The following is a 20,382-nucleotide window of genomic DNA, read 5'->3' as shown; positions in this document are numbered from 1 at the left end:
AAGTTGGCTTTCTACCCAGCGTGGAGCCCAACATGGGGCTTGAACTCACAACCCTGAGATCGAGACCTGAACAGACATCAAGAGTAGGATGCTCAACCAACTGAGGCATCCAGGCACCCCCCAAATATATCCACTATTAACATCTGGGTGCAAACACTTCCAGTCTTTTCTCTACGAATATACACATTATAAAAAATAGAGTCCTACGATGTATAAAGGTACACACATTCCCATTAATATTTTTCTATAGCATATTTTTAAATGTCTGAGCATTTCACTGCACCGATATACTGTGACTTATTTAACTGATCTCCTTGGCAAACACTGAGACTGTCCCCACTCTTTTCTATGACAAACCCTGCCTTCACGAGGACCTCCGTGTGATCCACGATTATTCCCTTAGCATCAATTCCTAGAAATGGAATCAGTGAACCAAGGAACATGAAAAAAAATCTCCAGCTGTCGTTACACACTGCCAAGCTCATTTTTCTTTTAAATGTGCCCACGGAAGAAGACTTTGGGAGCTCTCCCCGTCACCTGGTCCTCTGTTCCTAGGAGCAGCATGACCTCACATACGACCTCGGTCAAATGCCAGTGCCTGCCCCTTTCTTCCTAAAAGTGAGAACTTCTCCCCCTCCTCTCCCAACTGAATTCCTCAGTAAAAATGAGGTCAACACCACCTCCTTGGTGGGCCTGATGGGCACACTGAATGAAGGAAACATACAGAAATGCAGAATGTGCAGGAAGCACTCATGGGGGAAATTCTTTCCATTCTGCCTTCCTAACTGTAAACTGTTCTGCTGAGAAAATGTTCACTTAATGCCATAAAAAATCATGGCACTGGAGAGAGAAAATAAATCTTAAACGTTACACTTAAATGTACATAGTTTAAAATATGTCCCAGACCTCTCACCTTCCATGTAGATTTCAGTACGTGACTATTTGGACCCAGAGTCAGGCAACACGGAGAATATTAACCATTAGGATAAGCCAGCAGAGGATAAACTCTTTCGTTTTGCATATTCCAGTTATGTAAGAAATCTAGGTGCTCAATCCTACAGGCTGTCTCAGGCCGGTGGAAAGACGGGGACATGGGAAAACGCCTCCCGCAGAGCTGACGCCAAGTAGCTCCTGAGGCACAAAATACCCTCTGAGCACGGACAGCTCATTTCAGTTACGGGGGTTTCGTTGCTGGCCAAGCGGCACACTCTTCCTCAGCATTTTCCACGACAGGCATCCATACCTCACCTCCGCCTCATTCAGATAAACCAGAAAAACACCCACAACTATTGGTGAAGACGGAGGGCAAGGCTTTGATGGGATTCGTAACCACGGGGTCTCTGGGTTTCACCTAATGTTTGTGGTAAACAATCTGCTGAGACTCAGAATTAGACGTGAGTGTCCATAGTTTCGGCTTTCTACTTCGCGTTTGCCAAAAGCTATTGCTTTATCTGTATTTTTTTCTTCAGTCCTTAGGTGCAAGGACATTCACTGAGCACTTCACTCATTTCAAACTCACTCTACTTACATAATCCCTCTCTTTTGATTATCCTCAACGTATGTTAGAGAAACACTTTCCTCGCATCACCGGCTCCCAAAATGCACACGCATGTAACACTCTGAACAGGCTGTAAGGGGTTTATGTACCTCCTGAAGCCCATCCAGCATGACAATTAGCCAAGGCAGTAACAGCCGTGTCAGAAAGTCAGAGTCTGTTCCGGTTTAGGGTTATAAACAACCCCCCCCCCCACCGCCCCCGCCAACACACACACTCTCTTCCATCTGAAAGGGTGTCTCTCGCCCTCACCGAAGACCACCAGGCCCCCTTACCACACAGCCGGTGAAGAGACTGTTCAGAGTAGGTGTCACGGTCACAGCCTTTCCCGATGTGGCCGGTCTCCAGCTCTACCGTCGCCTGCACTGAGGCCACGGGTTCGTCGCACGTCTCCAGGTGGACATTTGGGAAGAGGGCCAAAGAGCCCGTGCCAGGTTCATATTCGATCCTCTCGTTCCATCCTGTGTGGGTCCACAAATCCGGAAAGGAGGGAAGGAGGGAAGGAGGGAAGGAAGGAGGAAGACTCATACTTTAGGGCCCTCTGCTATGTGATGTGTCAGAACAGGTATGAGAGCAGAAAGGAGAATGAAGCTCACCTTGCCACCCTGGGGTGCAGGTGGGCTTGACGCTGACCTTCACCAAGACGTCTTCCGCTGCCCTTCTCTTCCCGCAGTCGTAGGCGGTGATGGTCAGCTTGTACTGGTGTTCTTTCCCATAGTTTAGCTTCTCTGTGTTTTTTATGTAACCTTCCAGAGGGGAAACAAACAACAGTGAGAAGGCAAAGTTGTCCTGAAACACAAAGCACACCTGCTCTGGGGCACCTGGGTGGCTCAGTCAGTTAAGCAACCGACTTTGGCTCAGGTCATGATCTCATGGTTCATGAGTTCGAGCCCCACATCGGGCTCTGTGCTGAAAGCTCAGAGCCTGGAGCCTGCTTGCGATTCTGTGTCTCCCTCTCTCTCTGCCCCTTCCCCAGTCACAGTCTGTCTCTCTCTCTCTCTCAAAAATAAATAAACATTAAAATATTTTTTTTAAATAAAAACACAAAAAACAAAGTACATGCGTTCTAAGTGTTATAAACACGGACATGGAAATCAAACTGATGCTTGAGATAATTAATGCTCGGTCTTGCTTTCCTGCGCTTGAACGCACACTAAATCCATCTTTAAGGGCTGTTGAAACAGAAGGAATGAATCTACACAATTCAACCTCCATTTATTCTTATAGTTTTTCTTCTTTGGTTTTATATGTGCTTTAAGATTAAGTAGTTAACATATGAGAGAATAAAGAAAAGTAATTCCAGTACTTCAAATACTAAATACTAGATGAAGCTGCATTAAATATTTCTTGCTCAAAGATTTACTGTGTGTGTGTGTGTGTGTGTGTGTGTCACAGAGACAGGAAGAGAGAGAGATTCCCTACCCCCACCTACTAGAACAGAAGCCTGCTTCTGAATATGGGTACAGACGTCTGCAAAGTGTTTGCAATGTCCGTAATTTCATCAAAGATTCTGGACTGTGCATTAACAACAGAGACACTGCATCACCATCAAGAGGCCATAACCTAATAAAAAAAAAGCTGAGCTCCAGCATGAGTTCATTCTGCTCAATTACAAAGGACTGGAGCACCTGGCAGTAAGGCAGAAACCTTCGTCTTCAAGATGAGACAGAAGATCCAAATCTAATGGAGAGCAGAAGACAGACCAACTAAAGGTCAGTCTTTTCAGGTGCACTTGATAGAGAAGTGAGAAGGTACAGATTAAAAACATGTTAGGTGGGGGTTTTTTTATTAGACCTTGGCGGAAGAAGCAAAAATAGGGCGCCCAAAAAAAGAACCCATGACTTCAGGTGCCAACAAAAAGGCTTTCAGGGGACAGAGTGAAAAAATATTTATCTGAAACTCACACACCATTAGGTCTCTGCTATGAAATGAATACTTGTCCCCTCCAAATCTGAATGCTGAAGTCCTAACCCCCAATGTGATATTAGGAGGTGGTGCCTAGGGGAGGAACTGAGGGTTAGATGAAGTCGTGAGTGTGGGGCCCCCATACCGGGATCCCAGAAGGCTCTCTCCCCGCTACGTGAGGACGCAGAGAGAAGATGGCCACCTGGGAACCGGGACTCGGGTCCTCATCAGACACTGAATCTGCCAGCACCTTGATCCCGGTCTCCCAGCCTCCGGAACAGTGCGAACTGTTTACTGTTTGAGCCCCCAGCTCATGGTACTTTGTTACAGCATCCTGAAGGGATGGATGAAGCCGGTCTCCAATCTGAGTTTCGCCGACGTGCAGAACTGCCAATGGACCGTCACCTTGGTGAGGAAGGCCTGTTCCTCTGACTCACCATCTTTGTCGACAGCAAACGGCACGTCTGGAGTGACGACTTCATAGCTGCATATCTGGCTGAACTGGGGGGAGCAGTCAGCGTCCACGGCCTCCACCCTCAGGATGCTGTCATACTGCTTCCCCTCGATGACGGTCGCTTTGTAGGACTTCTCCTTGAACACAGGTGCATATTCGTTCACGTCGTTCACCTGAATATGGACAGTTGCTCTGGAAGAAGAAGAAAAAAAGCTGTGTGTTCCGTTTGTTTTTTTAACCCAAAGTACACCAGTTCTGCCCCATTTTTATGTTTCCTTTTGCTAGTATCTTATTTCATGAAGTTTGTATGATGGAGAAAAAAATCACACTAGTCACTGTTGTTATTTTAGCATGGAGAGGACTTCAGAAAGTTAAAATAGGAATTTAAGTTGATTCTTCCAGGTCCTAGGAGTAAGACGGCTGGTAAAAAAAAAAAAAAAAAAAGGCAGTAAAATAAGAGACTTGGAGACTTGGGGTTTTCTTGACAATACAGGACGGGGCATGCAGAAGGGAGATAAACTAGATCAGACACAATTAGACCCAAAGGAAGAAGGAGTAAGACACAGAAGATGGGAAACATGGATGGGGAGTCTGATCAGGAGGAGCACGGGAACCAATCCCGTCCTGCTTCTAGGGAATGGAGACGGCTCGCAGCACACTGTTGCCCATGACCCACTAACTGATCCAACAAACGAAGGTCCTCCAAGCGACCTCAGTGCTCCCTCCCTGGCCGACCCCGTGCTGCCCTTCCACCTCCCCATCTTGGGCATGAGAAAACTGAGGCACCACAGACTTGGCTACAAAGAGAGGAAAGGGTCAGTCTCAGGGCTATTGATCCGGGCGTGTTTCTGACTCAGACAGGATCTCTGACCCACAGAAGGCTTTTTCAAGGACAACAGTAATATCACACGGTGTGAAAAGGATGAGGAGTAGTTCTCTGGCACTCAGCACCCCCAGTGTGCACCAAGACCCTCCACACCCAACGCCGCGCATCCTCCTGACCCTCACGATGGGTCTCGTGGCAGCGTGCCCCTCTCTCCCTAGCCCAGGAGCCAAGTAGAAACCGAGACTCAACAAGACGAAACTTGCCCCATGCCGAAGGGACAGAAAGTGGCGGAGAAAAGACTGGAATTCTAAATCCAGGTCTAGTTCAGAGTCCTGTCTGTTCCACCAGCAGTTCTCAAAGGATATGGATATGAACATGTCCAGGATGGGGCGCCAAAGTCAGCCCGCTCCCACCAGCGTGAACGAATGCTCTGCCCTGTGAATTTGCAGGAAAAAGAAACCTAACAACAAAATATCCTCCTGGAGGAAAAAATGGGCTTTCCCAATTTTCAGTGTAGAGCTCTAGTTTCTGTCACTAGAGTGCTGGGTGGGATAAAACTGCCCATTCATTTGCTTATTCGACAACTAATGCTGCAGGGTAAACAGACAGGATTCCTATCCTCAAGGAGCTTACAATTTCAGTGGAGAGCCAGAAATACCTTCTGCCTCATCTCTAAGAACACAGAAGGTCTCGGGGACACAGAAAGAAAGCAAGGGTCAGTACTGCTTTCTTCGCACGCGCTCTCTCTGATCAGCTTACTTACTTATGAGACTTTTTCGCGTTGGCGCCATCCGGCCCCTGGCCGCAGTCATAGGCCTGGATGGTGAATGTGTAGTCTTTCTGTAGTTCACAGTCCAGTTTCTCTTTTGAGCGAATTATTCCCTCGCCAGTGGACTTATCCACTACCACTGCATCAAAGGGGACATTCTGCCCATGAATTTTAAATCCACAAATCTCACCTAGGGAGTCAAAGCAGCGCAGGTTAGAATTTCTGCCGCCCGGAGTCTGCGTGCTCCCCTCCCCCTTCCCATACCTCCCCCCCAGAAAAGAAATGACAACAGTTCGGCAGCCAGGGGTTTAGAGGGTCTGTGGACAAAGCAAGGGCACTGTGCTTGGACAGGGATAAGTTCTGGGGCTTTAGTAAAAAGAAGCATGTTCTCGCTTTCCAAGCAACTTGCTTAACTTTGCATCCATTCATGCAGGAATACAAAAGAGAAAAAGAGAAAACATAGACAGGCATTTCACAGGAGTACTTAGGATGGCTCCAGGGTAAAAGTGGTCTCATTAGCAAACAGCCATGGCCTGGTAACGCAGAGGAACTGTCCCCAGCTACTGGGGACAGCCGGGCAGCGATTTTGATTTGGACCAGAGAGAAGGCTAAAATGCAGTTAAGTGTTGAGAGAGGAAGGAGGGTAACATAAAAGGTTCAGCACCGTAATTACAGAAATTCTGTCAAAAAAAAAAAAAAAAAGTCAAAAGAAACAAGTCTTCCTGTGCAATGAGCCTGGCTAAAATTAGGGAATCAAAACAAACTACTAAATGAGAAAGGTAGAAATACCAACTTTTCAGGCATCCATTTCAACAGCTATGGTTTACTATGAAGATCGGTTCCATCACAGGGAGGGATTTGCTAGACTTGCCTTGGTTTCCAAAGCTAGCCTATCAGACCTGCGAAACAAGCCTGCCTGGGGACATCAGGACATCAGCACCTGGAAGTTGGCTCACAAGCTTAATGAGGGGTGAAATCTAGGTTTCCATTCTTGTCGGTGGGAGAACATTAAGTCTTTTGATGTATACGTAGATGTTCAAAAAAAAAATGTATTTCATGTAAAAACAAGGCTGCACTCTTCCAAAATTACAACTCCTAGAAAATGGTTACAAAGTGACTCTCTTAAGTTCATTAAGAAACAAATGTACAGTATTATCCGTACAGTTCAAATGGATGTCTGATTTCTAGATATTTCTAACCAAGGGTTTGGTTACATACAATTTCCATCAATATATTTAAAAATAGAAACAAAGTAGGAGAATAAATCAGGGTAAAATAGCATGACAGTTTCTTCTGTTTAAGGGCTGATTCCCAATTTTATAAACAAAGTTAGTGGGTTAATATTCATAGGAGGGATAGAAAGAACCCTTTATCACCTTCTTTGGTGACTGTCACCTCAAAACTCTCTAAAGGGAGAAAAGATAAACCCATGTCAGTAATGCAGGAAAGAATAAAGACGGAACAATAAGGAAAAAAGTCAAAGATGCACATATTACACAGAAAAGCTTGACATAAATTCAACCATCAGCTCCGGGCCACTCGTAGACTCCCAACAGCAAAACTGGACCCTCGGCAGCAGAATGTCTCTGAATGCAACTTACCACAAACCACTATGTAATTTTGAAATTACCCCGACCTATAGATGAAATCTGCTACAAAGATTGATTCGTAACGCCCTCAGGCGTCGTTTGGACTTTTCTTCTAACCAACACTTTCACGATAACGGTTCATAAGTAAACATATTTGTTATTTTACAATTTTCGGATTTTTCATTTTTCAAACTCAGTTCTTGCGGCTCGATTCTGGTAACACTCAACTCAGCATGAGACAAGAGGAAACAAAAAACAAACATTTGGAGCAAAGGGTTTGGCTAAATAACAAGGGCTTAAGGAACCCGACCAAGGCAACTAACGTAAGCCACCCCCTCTTGTAACCGAACACGTGCTTCACCGCGAACTGAAACCAGATTCATTGCTAGCTTTGGTGACGCCACAATGATCACGGCTTCTAGTGAAAACGCTGTCCTAACAAGTCCACACAAGTGGTGCCTGCTCACCCTAGGGCGGCTGCAGACGAGTTGTGACAACGTGCAGAGGCCAGGAGGTCAGGAGGGGACAGAGCCGGCTCACTGGGGCATCTTCTCTCCACAAAAAGCATCGTAGCCTGAATTCTCTTGCCTTTTAATGGCTTTACCATGTATCTGTATACCCACGAACAGTGTTTCATTTTGCTTGTTTTTAAGGTTTGAAAAATGCATCACATGGTAGGCAACTTTTGTGACTTGCTTTTTCCCTCAGCCTTGTGCATCTAGGATTCATTCACCCCTGTTGGCGGAAGGCTATGGCGTATTTCTTTCCACCACCATGTTCAGCAAGAATCCAAGAGTTCTGGCAGGTCAAGTGCTTGAGACACCGCCTGGCTTAAAGAAAGCACCCAACAAATAAATGTTTGCTCTTACTGTAATTATTTTCCATCCTGTGACTATACCGTAATTCCAGTTTCCTGCTACTGAACTTTCCGTGGTAGAGATTTCTAACCACGCTTCCTGCTGTCGCTGTGGGTCTTGTGCTGCCCAAAACAGGAGCCACTAGGCACGTGGGTTAAAATTTAATTTAAATTCATATTAAAATTGAATAATATTAAAAAAAATCAGTTTCTCGGGGCACGTGGGTGGCTCAGTCGGTTAGGCATCCGATTCCTGATTTCGTTCAGCTCACGTCATGGCCTCATAGTTTGTGGGTTTGAGCCCCGCGTCGGGCTCCATGCTAACAGCAAAGAGCCTGCTTGGGATTCTCTCTCTGTGCCCCTCTTCCACTCGCTCTCACTTGTATGCATGCGCTCTCTCAAAATAAACAAACATTAAGAGAGAGAGAGAGAGAGGGGCGCCTGGGTGGCGCAGTCGGTTAAGCGTCCGACTTCAGCCAGGTCACGATCTCGCGGTCCGTGAGTTCGAGCCCCGAGTCAGGCTCTGGGCTGATGGCTCAGAGCCTGGAGCCTGTTTCCGATTCTGTGTCTCCCTCTCTCTCTGCCCCTCCCCCGTTCATGCTCTGTCTCTCTCTGTCCCCCAAAAAATAAATAAACGTTGAAAAAAAATAAAATAAAAAAAATAAAAAGAGAGAGAGAGAGAGAAACTGGTGATCCAGATCCGCATAATCTGAGTTGGCATAACTGACTGACTTGAGGGTGCCTTCCCGACAAAGGCCGCTGCACAGGTTAGTGCAGATTTAAGACCCCAGGATGAGGTATCTGACTTGGATAAGGCTACCTACATAGTGCACTGCTTAATAAAAGTATAAAGACACTCATTCAAGCAATGTCCTTGGGACTGTTTCTGATCATGAGATTATCATGAGAAGTGGAACTGTTTGCCAAAAGATGTACACTCCCTAAATCTCTCCTTCGAGATACCAGGCTGGGAGGAGGGAGGAGAACTCAGAGAGTAGGAAGGCGATGGGATGTTTTAATTTTTTTCTTAAAAAAAATTTTTTTTACATTAATTTATTTCTGAGAGACAGAGAGAGACAGAGCACTACTTGGGGAGGATAGAGAGAGAGGGAGACACAGAATCCGAAGCAGGCTCCAGGCCCCGAGCTGTCAGCACAGAGCTTGACGTGGGGCTCAAACCCACGAACTGTGAGATCATGACCTGAGCTTAACCCACTGAGCCGACCAGGAGCCCCTGGGGTGTTTTAATTCTATACTTCAGTTGTCCGGGGAGGCTTCGCTGATAATGTCTGAGTAGAAACCAGAGGGAGCTAAGGAAGCAAGCCACATGCTTATCTAGGGAAGAATTTCAAACAAAGGGGACAGCAAGTGCAAAGGCCCTGAGGCAGGCCTGGGCCTGGCCTGGCTTAGGCACTACTGCAGTGGCTGAGCGAAGGGGAGAGAAGGTGAAGCCAGACGAAGATGAGTAATGTGAAGCCATAGTGGCTGCTACAAGAAGTGAAGTTTGTCCTCCAAGTGAGAAGGAATGACTGGAAAGTTTTATGCAGAGAAAAAAATCAATATGGTTTATATTTTAAAGAACACAACTGGCTGCCATGGTGAAAATAAATCAAATATAAGCAGCCAAAGGGGCTGTGCTGGCTGGCTCGGTTAGTAGAGCATGGGCTTTTGATCTCGGCGTTGCAAGTTCAAGCCCCATGTTGGGTGTAGAGATTAGTTAAAAATAAAATCTTTAAGAAAAAGATATGTGTATCTATATGGCAAAAATGGTTACTGGAGTAACACAGGCACGAGAAGCTGAAAGCCAGAACCAGGGGTGTGCAGGGTGGTGAGAAACAGTCAGATGCAGGGTGTGTTTTGAAAGTACGGACAATACTGTGGGATTATGAGCGAGAAACCCAAGGATTAATAAATTGCCTTCGGCCAACATGGAAGAGAAGGTCCGGATGGGGGAATGGGAATCCGAGCTTCAGCTGTGAACATGCATCGGTATTACAATGTTACAGAATCGCATCTCAAAGGTAGGAATATCCAATAAAAGAATATACATTGTTTCGAAACTCACGTGTGTCTGGGCTGCTCTCTGAAAGACTGGATCTATTTATAATGAGCACAACAAAAGTGTGTACTTGTCCTTTCTACAAATCCGTGCCTGTCTGGAGTATTAACGGAGCTACTTGAATAACGGGCTATACCAAAAGTACGTGGCGCCTCAAGTCCATGGGTGCTTATTAAATTGCTGGCAGGCTGGGCCCTTCTGCCTAGAATGACTTGAAAAACCATCTGGCCAGAGGGCAGCATGGGCCTCACACTCGGGCGGACATGGGCTTTCTCTACCGTGTGACACTGCACGTTGTAAGCCTGCCACGCTGTCACCTGCGGACCTGGCGGTATACCCACTTGGCGGGCCCACCTCTTTCTTCCACCCACAACCTCGGTTTCAATGAGGGAGACAGGCCCGAGGGCAGCAAGGTGAGGGGCAAGTAAACAAAGGAAAATACTGCAGTCTTTCAGACGACATGTGGTAAGGGCCAAACACAGGCAGTCTCAGGAGGAAACGTGGGGGATTTTCAGGACCGGCAGGGCTTGGAAACCAGCTGGACAGAGAGAGGGGTCTGGGGTAACTCCCTGGGTTTTGGCTGATGGTACCAGTTAAGGAACTAAGGCCCAGAGGTCTGCTCCACTTATTCTCACCAACTCCCTGCTTGTTTCTTAGCTTGAGTATTTAAAAACATTTTTTTAATGTTTATTTATTTTCGAGACAGAGCACGAGCCGGGGAGGGGCAGAGAGAGAGGGGGAGACACAGCATCGGAAGCAGGCTCCAGGCTCCGAGCTGTCGGCACAGAGCCCGACACGGGGTTTGAACCCGTGAACCGTGAGATCATGACCTGAGCTGAAGTCAGATGCTTAACTGACTGAGCCACCCAGGCGCCCTTTGCTGGAATATTTTAAGGCCAGACTTTAATGCATACAATGTTCATTAGACAGACTTTCGTTAACAGAACTACAGCAACGTGGCTCAGCCAACAAAAGTAACAATTCCTGACGTATTTTCACAGTATCCAACTACACTCAGTTTACGATCTTCCTCTCCCCAGCCAGGGACCAGGTTGTTACGTTCTGTCCCCATTCTTTTAGGAGCTGATGTTTCAAGTTGTCATAACCCATTCTTCCCTTTTTCCTCCTTCCTTGTACTTACAGCTCTATTAGTTACATACACATGACAGCTACCTACGTGTATTACACGTGTCCCATGGCATCACACCCCGGTGACTCTGCCCCTCTGTGTTCCCAGGGCTTCTCCCCTGGACTCAGCCTTCCTCAGCCTTTGCAAGGAAGGACCTCTCAAAGCCACGTCTCCCACTCTATTCTTCCTGCCCTGCCCCTTCCCACCCGATTCAGACCACCTACTACCAATGCTCTGCCAGGTAAGCCCGCAGAAGCCCTGCTCTCTTCTTGTACGCAGGGCCCCACCAGCATTCCCGATGTCGTCTTCAGGTGTGCTGGCCTCTGAATACACAGACCTCTCTTCCCTGTCATTCCCCAAGAGCATCCGAAATAGTCAAAAGAAGTTTACTGAAGCACTTTTTTTTTTTTTTTTAAAGCAAACCATAAAAACAGAATGACACATAAACCCAAGAAAGTATACATTTGACTTCTCAATGTCCAAAGTCATGTCCAGGGTTCCTGGGTCACAGTGGTAGCCCTCCCTTTCCCGTTGAGAAACCTCGGTTTCAGGCTGGCCCCGCCTTCTCTCCACATCTTCTTCCAAACTGGAGTATGGCCCCGCGCTACGCGCGACACTGGAAGGGTGTCTCTAGCCCATCCTACGGTCTCCCAGATCCCAGGGAACCCTGCCCTCATATACACTCCTTATGTAAGTCACTAGTGCCGGCTCGGACAGTTAGGGTTCCAACAGAAAGGGGACTCCGGTGAAAAGCCATCAGCAGCAGCTCGTGGAACTGACTGCACGCCAGGGAAAAGGACTTGGAAACAGCCAGAAGCCAAGGCGGGGACAGAGACAGGACTCCCAGAGCAAAAAACAGCCTGGGTGGCTGGGATACGACAGCAAACGGCGTTAGTGTCTTGGACCCGCTGCTCAGTGTTCTCGTCCAAGCGGGAAGCATCTGGTCGGCCCAGCCTGGGCTTGTATGCGCTTGGCTGGAAAAGTCGGGGTCACGGACTGTGGCTCCACCAACCTGGACTCGGTGGGAAAGAGGTCAGGGGCCGTTAAGAAGTTGAAAATGGACATGTGCTGAGCAGCAAGTGTCCACCACGATGTCCCTGCTAATCCCACTCTTGTCCCTAACCCACTTCTCTCTATGCGGCCCTGGTGCCCATGCTCCCAGCGGCAGCCCAGCTCCCAGGCTGACCCTGATTTTCAGTGACTTCTGACTTCTCTGCTTACTGGTCCAGGCTAATTTCTGTCACAAGCTCACATGTTGCTCAGATCAGAGCAGTTTTCCAAGACGCCTTAAACGTGCCGCTGAGCAACAACCACCACACCCCCAAGGGTCACCCTGCACAACCCGAGGACACCGCCCTGGCGGCTCCTCACTGGCTACAGTAAGGCTCTCAAACGTCAGCGTGCCAAGAACAGCCTGAGGAGTTTGTTAAAAATGTGGTTTGTCAAGCTCCAGCCCCAGAAACTCTGACTCAGTAGCAGCTCTGGGGTGGAGCCCAATAATCTGCATTTTAACGAGTGCCATCTGATGGTTCAGTCTACACTTGAGAGACAGGCCTGTCCGTGGCTTCCGAACCTCGCTGTCTGGTTACAGATTTCTCAGGCTCTCCTGGAGGCACAGACTCAGCCGCGAGGGCACCTGCACTGGACGCACGGCCTGGGAGATCCGGACATGGTGTAAACCCACATGCGCAGCACATCCCGTCGACTCAGCCTGGCAGCAGAGATCTCAAGGCCCGAGCGGACTTCAATCCTCCGCTCCTGGGCCGGGCGCTCACCCCGCCCACTGACTATTTATTCATCCCTCCCTTTGGAAGCCCCTCTGGTTCCCAGCGTTGCTCCTATTTTCCCCCTACCTGCCCCGCGTTCATAAGCTCCACCCACCCTAACGCCCACTTACTTCTGTACCCTCTTTAACCAACCTCCTGTTGCCTTTTTAGGACGCCAGTCCAGACTGGGTGTTGCCTCTCTCACTGGGTATCTCCACTTAACTCTTTGTCAATGCTGGTTCTGCTTTCTCATCTGGATTACCGGCTGCTTTGAGAACAAGAACGCACTTTTATGCTTTTTTATATTCTCTAGGAGATCTGGCACGGCTACCTAATATTTACTGATTACTATTCCAAACCTCTCCTGGAGGCATCCAGAATGAATTCACTCTAGTCCATAACTTAACATGGAGTTTCTGTCCTAATGTCCAGATACTTAAAACCATTAACTCAACGGGGGCACCTGGGTGGCTCAGTCGGTTGAGCGTCCAACTTCGGCTCAGGTCATGATCTCACGGTTCGTGAGTTCAATCCCCAGGTCAAGCTAGCTGCTGTCAGCACAGAGCCTGCTTCGGATCCTCTGCCCCCCTCTCTCTGCCCCTCCCCCACTTGCACTCTTTCAAAAATAAATAAGACACTAAACAAAAACCGCTAACTCCATGGAGTACTGCCTTACTTTGGGCTGAACCACATGAGATTTCTGGCACTCCATTTTTTCAAATATTTGCTATTTTCAACATACAAAAATGGTGATTTCATTTGGCTTAACTGAATACATCCAACCGACTGCAGCAAAAACATCTGCCTAGTTGCACATGTTAAAAAAGCTAAAGTGGGTGGTCATGTGCCACAGTCAACCCCACAGGCCTCATCAGGACACATGAGTCACACGAACTGCACAGAATACAGAGAAAAGAATCACAGATCTGTGTTGGTTCTAATTAAATATCAACAAAGATAAAGTTCCCATTCTTGCCCTCAAACTTCTTTCGGATTCTCTTTGTATCAGGATTGTTTCATCTTATAGGTTACCCGAACTCCATCTGGGAAGGCAGGAAAAAATGCTGACACGGAACCGGCTTGTGCAGGGAAGAGCCTGAAAACAAGGGGCAGGGGCGGAGAGGGAAGCCTGGGCTCGTCATACAGGCAGTGAGGCGAGAGGACGGTCAAAACAGCAGCACCAGGGCCTACACGGTATGGGCTCTTAACTCAAATATATCAAATATACAATGTATGTATATTTGTGTGTATATATACAACAAATGTATCAACTACACAATATATTTTCATACCCACGTCTACTCAGGATATTAGCAGATTAAGGAAAAGGGGTGAGTAAGGACCTGACTCATGTTAATTTCCTAAAATAGCTGCCAAGTACCGAGACTTTAGCCTCTTGATTTCCCCCATGAAAACAATCTGGCTAGACAGACCCTGTCATCGTTCAACACGAATGCCTGATTGGCGACAGTTTACAACGCACTCTAGAGACTAAGCTTCCGATGTTACACATGTATTTATTTGGGGGCTTTGACGAGTTACCTCTGGTGGTTATGTTACTCACACTCACATCCCGTGATGGGACACGACTGTGAACCGGGACGTCTCCAGAGTTTTCAAGGTAATGTCAGGGAAGTGCACACGGTGAATGTGTGAATCCACACTGGAGTCAGACCGTCTGGCTGGAAGGCAGCCCTGTCGCTTACGAGCTGTGCCATCGTGGGCAAAGCCGTTCGTGCCTCCTACGGATTCTGTGGGGCACAACCACCCCACCCCCCATGCTGGCCCGGGGGGTGGGGATTAAATGAAGAACAAGGCTGCCATGCCGCTGACGGACACGCTCCGTCCTCCCCTGCCTCATCAGGGAAGCCGGGAGTAGCCAGAGTGCCTACTGTAGGGGACTGTTGAGAAGAATCCGAAGAAGTAACCCACGTAAACCCCTTAAAACAGGCTCCGCCACACTGTTAAGAGCTCAGCAAGTGTTGGATGCCACCACCACCACCCCCCCCCAGCACCCTCATGGGGGTAAATCAAATTCAATGTCATTACCAAAATCAATCTAAGATCAAAATAAGCCTCCAGATCTGGCCTCTGCCTTACCCAAAAGACTACCTAAGAAAGTTAGTGAGAAAATAGAACACTATGAAGACTATCACAGAAAAACGCAAACATATCTCTCACAGAATGTTAAACACAAATGTATTTTTTTAAGATTCTATTACTAATAACAATAGCAGCAAACACTGTATGTATGGAGCACTTACTATGTACCAGGCATTGTTTCAAGCTTTTCACATTCATCAGTAAATAAGCTAATAATCCCAGCATCCCATGAGGTACGTGACATTGCTATCCTTGTTTTACAAACGATCAAACTGAGACACAGAGACGGTGAGCGATTTGCCCAAGGCCATCCAGCCAGGAGTGGCAAAGGCAGGACTCAAGTCCGGGCCAGCCGGGTCTGTTCCTGATGCATCTGTCGGCTCCGGCCTCATGGGGGCAGTGTTGTGTGCTGCAGCTGGACAGGTACCAGGGCAACAGAGGAGGCACACAGCTGCTCACCCTGGGGCAGAGGGACAAGGGCTACGCTTTAGTGGGAGTAGAGACTCCACGCCCAGGTGCACACCCAAGCGCAAGGAAGACCTACGTCCACGCAAAAACTTGTGTGCTAATGCTCAGAGCAGCAAGATTCGTGATGTCCAGAAAGTGGGAACCGTCCTAATGTGCGTCGGCTGATGAACATATAAGTGGGAAATGTGGTCTGTCCATACGATGGAATATTATTTGGCAATAAAAAGGAACAAAGGCCAGATGCGTGCTATTCCTGAAGCACAGGTGAAGCTTCAGACTACCGTGCTAAGTGAAAGACACTAGGCACAAAAAAATCCAGAATAGGCAAATCCACAGACACAAACTAGATTAGTGGTTGCCAAGGGGATGGGGAGATGGGGAGTAGCTGCCACTAGGTGCAAGGGTTTCTTTTCGGGGTGAGGAAAATGTTCTGGAATTAAATAGTGGTCGGGGTGCCTGGGTGGCTTAGTCAGTTAATCATCCAACTTCGGCTCAGATCATGATCTCACGGTTCGTGGGTTCAAGCCTCATGTTGGGCTCTGTGCTGACAGCTTGGAGCCTGGAGCCTGCTTCAGATTCTGTGTCTCCCTCTCTCTCTCTGCCCCTCCCCTGCTCGAGCTTTGTCTCTCTCTCCTTCTCAAAAATAAATAAACATTAAAAAAATTATTTTAAATAGTGGTTGATGGTCGCACACTCCTGTGAATATACTAAACCCCTGGGAACTGTATACTTTAAAAGGGCTGCTTTTTAATATGTGGACTATATTTTTTAAAAAGAATATAAGAATAACTGCTTCCCCATGAAAATCTCCAGGAGGAAAGAACTGATTTACCTAGCTATGGCAAATGCAATCCAATTAGCACTATGACTTGACTCTACGTTGCTTCTCTTTATAGTTTTTTAAAATCTCAATATGTAACTTTTGCACATCAATAAAAAACAGCTGGGAATCCCGTAAAAACATAAAACTTTGTAAGTATTATTTCATTCATGATAATACATTAGGTTTTGATAAATGATACAACAGCATTAAATCAAATGAGAAAGAAAAAAATAAACGGCGTTTTATTAACAGGACTTTTTCCTTCCAAGTTAGTGCTCAAGGTCTATTTCACTTCCTGCTTCCCTTGCAGCATCCTGTGGTGCCTCCCAGGGCCTCCTTGCAGCAAAGAGCCACTTGCCGGGCTCAGAATCCTGCCTTTCACACGCGCTGACAGATAAGGTCACCGCTCTGTGTCCCAGCTTCCTCTCCTGAAAACGAGGATGGCAGTCAGCCCCTGCGTTCGCTTTTGTTCTGTTTGTTGACAACGACTTGTGCTAGAGCACAAAGCAGTCCTCTCTTGCAAGCCAGAACTCACCGTGCAGTTGCTACAGGGGAGAAGGAACAAGGTACCGAAAACAGGTACAGTGATGGTGGGGGTGCCCGACGAACGCGAAGGGTGGCTCCGGGACTGCAGAATCACTGAAGGCAGGGGATATAAGGGAAATCTCAGCTACACTGAATTAGTATTCTAATTTTAATGTTGGCGTGAAACAAAGATGCCTTCTTTTCTCAGGTTTTTCACCGGAGAATACAATGTCTGCACTTAAACGTACTGGAACATCTCCAAAATCTGTACAAGTCTAGGGGGTGAGAGTCCAGGGGTGAACATGGCTTGAACGTCTTTGTGTTAAGAGGGTGTCTGAAACTGAGAACAAGGCAAGATCCATCTACTCTGACCCAAAATGTGGGGAGATGTTTGAAGGATCCCCATCTTCAAGCAGAGATCAAAGGAGCCCGACCAGACAAACTGTGGGCAGACGGTGACAACTGTGGACCTAGCAAAAGTTCTTTTTAAAAGGGCTATTTTGAAGATTATGATTCTGACTTCAGAGGAACTAAGCTGATCGGCAGTGGAAGGAATCACATGTAAAATTCCTTAAATATAAAAACGTATTGACTTAAGAATAAATCAATAAATAAAACAGGGATGGCAGGAAGCATTCTTACCTCCTAAGATTGTTGCACATTAAACAGAAATTTGTAGAGCACTTAGAACAGTGCCTGGAACATTGCAAAGGCTTTATTTATTTATTATTATTTTTTTTATGTTTATTTTTGAGAGAGAGAGACACACACACACACACACACAGAGCACTGGCTGGGGAGGGGCAGAGAGAGAGGGAGACACAGAATCTGAAGCAGCTCCAGGCTCCGAGCTGTCAGCACAGAGCCCGACGCGGGGCTCGAACTCACGAACTGTAAGATCATGACCTGAGCCGAAGTCGGGCACTTCACCGACCGAGCCACCGGGGCGCCCCTGCAAAGGCTTTAGAAACGTTTCCTATTATCAGTAACACGGCAGGAGGGAGCTCTGGACACAACGGGTGAACGGCTGGTACTTCACTACGAGGCCTAAGTGAGTGAATCTAGCACTCCGGGCTGCAATCCTCTCAACATTTATGAAATGTCAGAAACGGGTAAGTCCACTCAAAAGCGTAAGCTAGGGCATCCGATAAGGTTATTCACACAGCACTAAACGTCACACCCCCAAGGAGGCACCGTGCATACTAACTTCGTAGCTCACATGGGTCGCCCGTGTATACGTGTATACACAGAAACACCCTGAAACCCAGGCAGTTCCGGGGAAAGCGATATGTGATGCTAACATGGTCTTAAATCTAGGAGCAAACAAAACCAATCACCTCCGTGGACAAACACTGCGTGTGCTCACAGCACAGAGCGCTTCCTCGGAGTCCTGTCCGTCTCACTGGATTTCTCTGGAAAAACCAATAAACAAGTAAAACTAACTGGCCTCAGGTTACGTCCCTGAAAATGGGACACGGCACTCGAACAGAATGAAGGACAAATTCATTTTTAAAATAGCTCTTCAGAGGGCACCTGGATGGCTCAGTTGGTAGAGCATCCGACTCTTGATCCCAGGGTCGTGAGTTCAAGCCCCATGTTGGGTGTGGAGCCCGTGTAAAAAAAAAAAAAAAGCTCTTCAGAAATGACCTCACATTCATTTCCCTCAATTTACCACAGAAAAATTAACGTATGATAGAATGTGTACGAGTTAATTGAATTTTCCTTATCTGTCCATAGGCAAAGAGAACAAACACTCTCTTTCATGTGAGAAACTGTGTTCTGGAGAAGTATCAGGCAAACACTAGTCTTTAAAAATTAACATCACAATGTCAGTTTTGATCCTGAGACAGAGGGTGAAGTAACCCTTTTTCCCACCAGCTAAGGAAGCTACTAAGGTCACTGTGTAAAAGCAAAAGCATTCTGACTTGGCAAGTGCTATTTAATGTCACAAAGCAGACAACCTCCAAAGCAATCCTAGAGATCTCTTATGAACACCCAGGTTACAATCTTACGAGGCGACTCAAATTAAAAATTTACTGAAAGTAAAACCTGAGCCAAAAAGATTCTTCTATGAACACGGCTCCAACTTTTCAGCTTAGCCTTTTCCGGTACCCAAAATCCAAGCAATGCAAGGACAGTCCAGGGCGCAGTTTATCTAGGTCCTTGCCGCTCACGACCCAGCAGCACTAGCGGCCCCAGGTCAGAAAGGCAGATTCTCAGGTCCCCCCCCAGACCCACTGTAGCCAAATCCGCATTTTTGTGTGTGTGACACCAGGAATTACGGGGCTTTTAGGAAGTACAGATGACACTCAATGTTACAGAGATTCAGGCGGACCCGAATCTGCATTTTTAACACAATCCTCAGGTGCTCTGTGCGCACGCTGGTCTGAGGTGCACTGGCCTAGGTGTTCCCGTTTCCGGTCACACCCAGGAATTATACAAGGATACAATGAACGTTTTGCCTTCCAAGAAGTACAGGCTTTTTTTTTCAGCTGCGCCAACTATTAGAATTAAAAGGAGAAAATGCAGCACGCAGGAGCCACAAACACCTCTTAGCTATCAAGACATTTTCAGGGAGGCTCAGAAACGGTCCGAGTGGGGTGTGTGAAATGCTTCGCATCCAGTCGGGACTTTCGGGGAGAGAAAAGCCACGTTCGTACCTGCGAACCGCAGAGGTGCGTCTTTATCCAGGGCGATCAGCGGAGGGTCGAGGAGCACCGCGTTGTCGTTTTCTGTGACGATGCCATGATAGGTGGGCTCGAGCCACGGCTTGTGCTTGTTAACTGGGTTTAGAAAGAGAAGAAGAAGAAAGGAAACAGACCAGGTCAGAATTATTACTTTAAACTCAACTGCTTTGAAAGACATAGGTCTACTACTAAAATAATTAAACCTCTCACTAGCCTGGAAGGCAACACTTGTATCTGTTGTTGCAAAGTTTCGTATCAAGACGCTGAAGGGGGCGCCTGGGTGGCGCAGTCGGTTAAGCGTCCGACTTCAGCCAGGTCATGATCTCGCACTCCGTGAGTTCGAGCCCCACGTCAGGCTCTGGGCTGATGGCTCAGAGCCTGGAGCCTGTTTCCGATTCTGCGTCTCCCTCTCTCTCTGCCCCTCCCCCGTTCATGATCTGTTTCTCTCTGTCCCAAAAATAAAAAAAAATAAAAAAAATAAAAAGACGCTGAAGGGGTCAAACTGTGAATTCCAGTCAGTGAGGTAGAAACTGAGTCTATGGAGCAACCAGAAGTAAGAAATAAATTGCTCTAGGGGCGCCTGGGCGGCTCAGTCGGTTGAGCGTCCAACTTCGGCTCCGGTCATGATCTCACAGTTCGAGGGTTCGAGCCCCGCGTCGGGCTCTGTGCTGACAGCTCCGAGCCTGGGGCCTGCTTTGGGTTCTGTGTCGCCCTCTCTCTCTGCCCCTCCCCCACTTGTGCTCTGTGTGTGTCTCTCTTTCTGTCAAAATAAATAAACTTTAAAAACAAAATAAATTGCTCTAGAAATAAAAAGAAAAAAGACTGATAACTATTATACACAATCTACTTCTGTTATCAGCCTGTCACA

At 47.3% G+C, this 20,382-nt stretch overlaps 1 protein-coding gene across 1 annotated transcript in view; it reads right to left on the bottom strand.

Moving 5' to 3' along the window:
* Nucleotides 1–20,382, bottom strand: part of CLSTN1 (calsyntenin 1) — a 90,949-nt gene that overhangs the window by 25,090 nt on the left and 45,477 nt on the right. Inside the window, exons 2-6 of the mRNA XM_047082402.1 lie at nucleotides 19,488–19,610; nucleotides 5,504–5,699; nucleotides 3,898–4,106; nucleotides 2,152–2,301; nucleotides 1,831–2,016 (exon numbers count right to left, since the gene is read on the bottom strand). Of these exons, the coding sequence (XP_046938358.1) occupies nucleotides 1,831–2,016; nucleotides 2,152–2,301; nucleotides 3,898–4,106; nucleotides 5,504–5,699; nucleotides 19,488–19,610 (864 nt within the window). The remainder of the gene's footprint in view (nucleotides 1–1,830; nucleotides 2,017–2,151; nucleotides 2,302–3,897; nucleotides 4,107–5,503; nucleotides 5,700–19,487; nucleotides 19,611–20,382) is intronic.

This window comes from Lynx rufus, unplaced genomic scaffold, assembly GCF_022079265.1.
Source record: "Lynx rufus isolate CCGP_SWC_20201006 ecotype Redwood Valley unplaced genomic scaffold, mLynRuf1.p SCAF_2, whole genome shotgun sequence".
NCBI classification, from domain to species: domain Eukaryota; kingdom Metazoa; phylum Chordata; class Mammalia; order Carnivora; family Felidae; genus Lynx; species Lynx rufus.
Note: the sequence above shows the minus strand (reverse complement) of the source record. Positions and strands in the feature narration are given on the sequence as shown.